We start from the raw sequence: 4,410 nt of genomic DNA, 5'->3' as shown, positions 1-4,410 counted from the left end.
TGAGTTTGTTATGATGAATATAAATGCTAACAAACCTTCACTCTTTTTATGAGTTTGAGACAAGTATCCAAGGAATATGTGTGTGAAACGGAACTTCAGAAGGGACTACTACAACACTACTATGGGTGTTGGATAGGTGAGGGCAACTGCATTACTTCTCGTACCACTAAGGATATCTTCTCGTACCACTAAGGATATCAAGGCGTAAGGTGACCTAAGGTGAGGGAGGATGCCAAAAAATTAAGGTGCCAGTCCAGGCTGGGCCACCTTGTCGCCTGGGTGACACCTTGATAACCATGCTTACTACTGTTGGACAGATGAGATCTCTAGATACATCACCTGTTCAATTTCTGGACCATCTCAATCATGTGGTCCACCATGAGTTGGATTCTTTCCTAGATTTGTTAGGTTTACGAATTCATCTTTTTTTTCGGAAAGCAAGAGGACTTTTGAGCCAATATTTGGACCTCCATTTAGACACATGGTGAATATGATTGGGCTGAAAGTTGACATATGAGTAGATGACGAGGACCAGTTCACATAGTTCAAGTGCCAACTGAACTCCTATATGCAGATAGACCATTTGGACAAGAAAAAATCAGTCCCTGATGATAACAGCAAACAATGATGATGACGACCACGACCACGACCACGACCACCACGACCACAACGATGATGATGATGATGTTGATGATAACCAGCTCTATTTTCATTCTTCCATCAAGTGATAGATGTTGATATTTCTTAGGCATTTCAAAATTTGCTTTAGAAGATATTTAATCTCCCCATATCTTGTGGCTTTGGAAGCACATTGTTGGGACCTGATAGTGTAACATTTTATTCTCTTGGAAATCTTGTTACTGATGTTCCATAAATGAATTTCTGGTGACGGTAACATGATGCAATTTCCCTTAACCAGGTTTTTGATGTGTTTTGTCCATTTACTTAATCCTGGATGCTAATGCTGGTTAGCTGGAGAGTGTTCCAACTGAAATCTTGTCAAGTAATGGTCCTTGGAGAGGGATACAGGTGAGTCTCACTTTACATGAACGGATGATTTCATAAGTAAATTCCATTAAGTTCATCAATTCATGCACAACTGATATTTGCCTCAGAAGATTGAATCCTTTTGTTGAAGTCATGGGCAAAAAAATGGCTCTAGCCATTATAGGATGCCAGAGCTGTATGACTTCAACCCTTACAAGGATATCGAATAACATGATCTTTTGGGTTGAAAGTAGATACATTTTGATAAGATGTTGCAATTTTTACTGGAGCAAAAAGGAAGTATGTCTTTGCAGGATGGATTCAAGCCTTGGGAGACACTGGGTTTCACCTGTTTTATCCATTGCACCAAGGCCATTAAATTATGGCTTTTCTGTTGTTTGTCATGCACCAGTATTGCAGTGGTGGCATCTTCTCCTTTGCCTCTTGAACATTCAGTGTTATTCGCAAATTCAGGGCGGTTATTATCCTGCAGTGTATTGTGGGCAATATGAAAGTGGAGGTGGTAAAGAGGCTGTTGTTTTGGAGCTTTGGGTCAGTGGTTAGCCAAATCTTGACTGACTGGATGGTTATATTGTAGAATTCTCCCTCTGGACTTGTCCCATCAATCGCAACTCCTCTTGGGTATGGCGCAAGATCCTCCTTGCTAGGACTCTTGCCATAACGGCCATGAAATCCATTATCGGTAATGGGGCTAATACCTCCTCCTAGCTGGACAATTGGCATCCAGCTGGAGTGCTTTCCCTCATTGTGAGCCACTGAGTGGTCTACTCTTCTGGTATTCCCAAGTCTCCTCGATCATCTCCAATGGCTCTTGGTCCATCCCTATTATTCCCTCTCTTTCCAGCATCCATCATTCCATCAACTCCATTCCTCCCCCCTCTTGTGGTGCTGATAGAATTATCTGATTCCCTTCCCCCTCGAGCCGCTTCTCCTCCTCGGCTTGGAACCACTCCCGGTCTCCCAACCCCATTGTCCCCTGGCATAAGGTTGTCTGGTTACGTGGCCACATCCCTTGTCACAGCCTTACTGTTTGGAGAGCTTTCTCCAATTGCCTCCCCACCCAATCCTTCCTCATATACTGCCATATTCTAGTTTCCCCGGCTTGCTGCCTTTGATGGAATGGTTTGGAAGAAGTCAACTATCTCTTCTTTGATTGCACTTTCATCTCTCGTATTTGGAAGCTTGTCCTCTCCAAATGTTGGCCTGCCCTAGACTTCCTCTTCCTCTTCAGAGAGAGTGGAACTGAATTGATATGACCTTCTCTGGTAATTCTATTTGTGACGCTGCCGGTAAGCTGGCGTTCGGGTCTTCTATCTCCCATGTTTGGTTGGAGCACAACCTTCGTAGATGGACTTCCAAGTCTAGATCCTTTGACAAGATTTGGAGGGCCATCTACTTTGACGTCTCCTCCAAGCTTGCCTTTCTCCCCCATAGGACTGTTTCGGTTTCCCCTAGAAACAGGTTTATTGTTATGGGGTCTCCCTCTTTCTATTTTATGCTCCCCTAATCCCCTTCCCCCGCCCTGTAGGGCTGTATCATTCGGATTCTCCTGTTTGTATATCTCCCCCCCCCCCCCCACCCCTTTCTTTTTACTGTTTTTAATATATTATCCATTAAAAAAAAAAAAAAAAAAAAAAAATGTTGTTTTAGTGCTGTACTTTTACATCTTTTCCAGGTTGTATGGAAAATTGGCTGCATCGAGGTTTGCCTTAAAAGAGCGTAATAGTTTCCTCATTTTCCTTGGTTCATTGTGGTGTGAATTTTACAAATAAATTTGCTTATCCTACTCGATTTTTATTAGGGCTTGTGGTAGGTGGTGAAAAAGAGCAAAATTCTCCACTTCCACAAATGCAAATGTGATTTTATGCTCTATTTTTGCAACTTGTCCAAGTTCTATGTATTCTCCAGATCAAGTGGGTCTTGGGAACCAAATCTTTCAGCTTACTACTCTCTCTACATGAAAATCTTTCATGCATCTTTGCAAATGTGTGGTGTTTGGTTTGAGGAATTCTCCCAAAGTCCATGGTGCAGCTTACAGTCCAAGTAGATTTGTACAGTGTCATTAAGACGTTGAAGCACGACATTTGATCTTGCCATATTCATGGAACTGACGGAGCAAGCAGTGGTGGTACATAGCACAATGATGCCTGTCAAAATTAATCTTGACTGAGACATTGAGTAATGATATTCATTGGTCTTTCCTCTTTTGTTGCCCTTGAAACCCCTAGAAAGATTCTCTTAGCTATTGTGATACGACTTGCAGAGTTTAGACTGAAATGTGGAGGAACACATAAGTGAAATTGTCAGACCCCACAATTTAAGAACACTAAACTCTAAATTCTATGTGAATTATAGTTCAAATCTCGTCATTTGATCATCAGTAATGTTCTTTGTGAGCCTCAGGAGATCAATTTCTTCAAGCTCAAATTTACTATTTCTTTGGGTACAAAACATTCAGTTGCGCATGTTTAACTGTTATCGGCTTCTGATGTTCTAAAAATATGTAATTATGTGATGACAGGATGATGGAGAGTGGGCTTCTACCTCCACAGGAGGCAAAGAAAGTTTACGAGAAGAAACTGAAGAGGAACCAGGAACAGAAGCTGAGGTCTCCAGTGAAAGCGGTTGTTGCCTCTGTGAAGAAAGCTGTGAATAGTGTCACTGTTAAAAAGGCCAAGGCTTCAACATCTCCAGCCTTGCCGGCAAAGAAGAAGTCAGTGGTGGAGTCAAAAACCATTACCACGTCCGTGTCAAAGAAGTCTAATAAGCGCAAGAGTAGGGACGACGACAGTGGCACCTCAGAGGATGATTCTGACGATGACTTTGTTTTGGCCAAGAAGAAGGTAAAGAAGCCCAGAGCCGCGTAAAAGCTGGAAAGACAAAAATATTAGGATACAGATACACACTCCCACATCCCATCTGTGCCGGAGTGTCTTTGTTCTTAGCTTCTGTATTTTTACTATTTAGTGTGGTCAGCAAATCACATTCTGCAGTGGAAAATTTGTGCCTTATTCAGACACTAGTGAGTGAATACTGAATAGTGATGTTCATTAGTTTTTTCTCTTTTCTCCCAACCCAAAAGAAACGCCAAAGGATAAGAGAGATTATATTGATTTCGCTGATTAATTAATCTTCTTGTGCTTTTGCTTGCTATCGGTAATTCTATCGTTGGATAGTGTATGTACACACCAGCACCCGAGGCTTAATGGGAGGATGCATGCAAGCATCTTCATAGTGGGGGCAGCGTGGTCTTTTCTTACCCAGTGTGTGGGCGCAAGTACAAACTATTGAGTAGTGTTAGAAGGATATGGGAGGAATATTGATTGTGCTCCCATCTTGACTAAAATAGATAATGAGCCACTATTTGATGCATTAAATATCTGATATTATATAATAAGAATC

General features: G+C 41.8%; 1 protein-coding gene across 1 annotated transcript; it reads left to right on the top strand.

Annotated features, from left to right (window-relative positions):
* Positions 1–723: 723 nt before the first annotated feature.
* Positions 724–4,161, top strand: LOC122073079 (serrate RNA effector molecule homolog). Its single transcript, XM_042637592.1, has 2 exons — positions 724–1,029; positions 3,530–4,161. The coding sequence occupies exons 1-2, from the start codon at positions 956–958 to the stop codon at positions 3,873–3,875; spliced, it is 420 nt and encodes a 139-aa protein (XP_042493526.1). The 5' UTR covers positions 724–955; the 3' UTR covers positions 3,876–4,161.
* The last annotated feature ends 249 nt before the right edge of the window (positions 4,162–4,410 follow it).

This window comes from Macadamia integrifolia, chromosome 3 (genome assembly GCF_013358625.1).
Source record: "Macadamia integrifolia cultivar HAES 741 chromosome 3, SCU_Mint_v3, whole genome shotgun sequence".
NCBI classification, from domain to species: Eukaryota; Viridiplantae; Streptophyta; class Magnoliopsida; order Proteales; family Proteaceae; genus Macadamia; species Macadamia integrifolia.
Note: the sequence above shows the minus strand (reverse complement) of the source record. Positions and strands in the feature narration are given on the sequence as shown.

What these genes read in the sequence shown, in the direction of transcription:
- LOC122073079 (XM_042637592.1), top strand. Translation starts at nt 956, where the DNA reads ATGCTAATGCTGGTTAGCTGGAGAGTGTTCCAACTGAAATCTTGTCAA. An exon ending in GTCCTTGGAGAGGGATACAG is followed by an intron (nt 1,030 to 3,529) that starts GTGAGTCTCACT and finishes ATGTGATGACAG; the next exon opens with GATGATGGAGAGTGGGCTTC.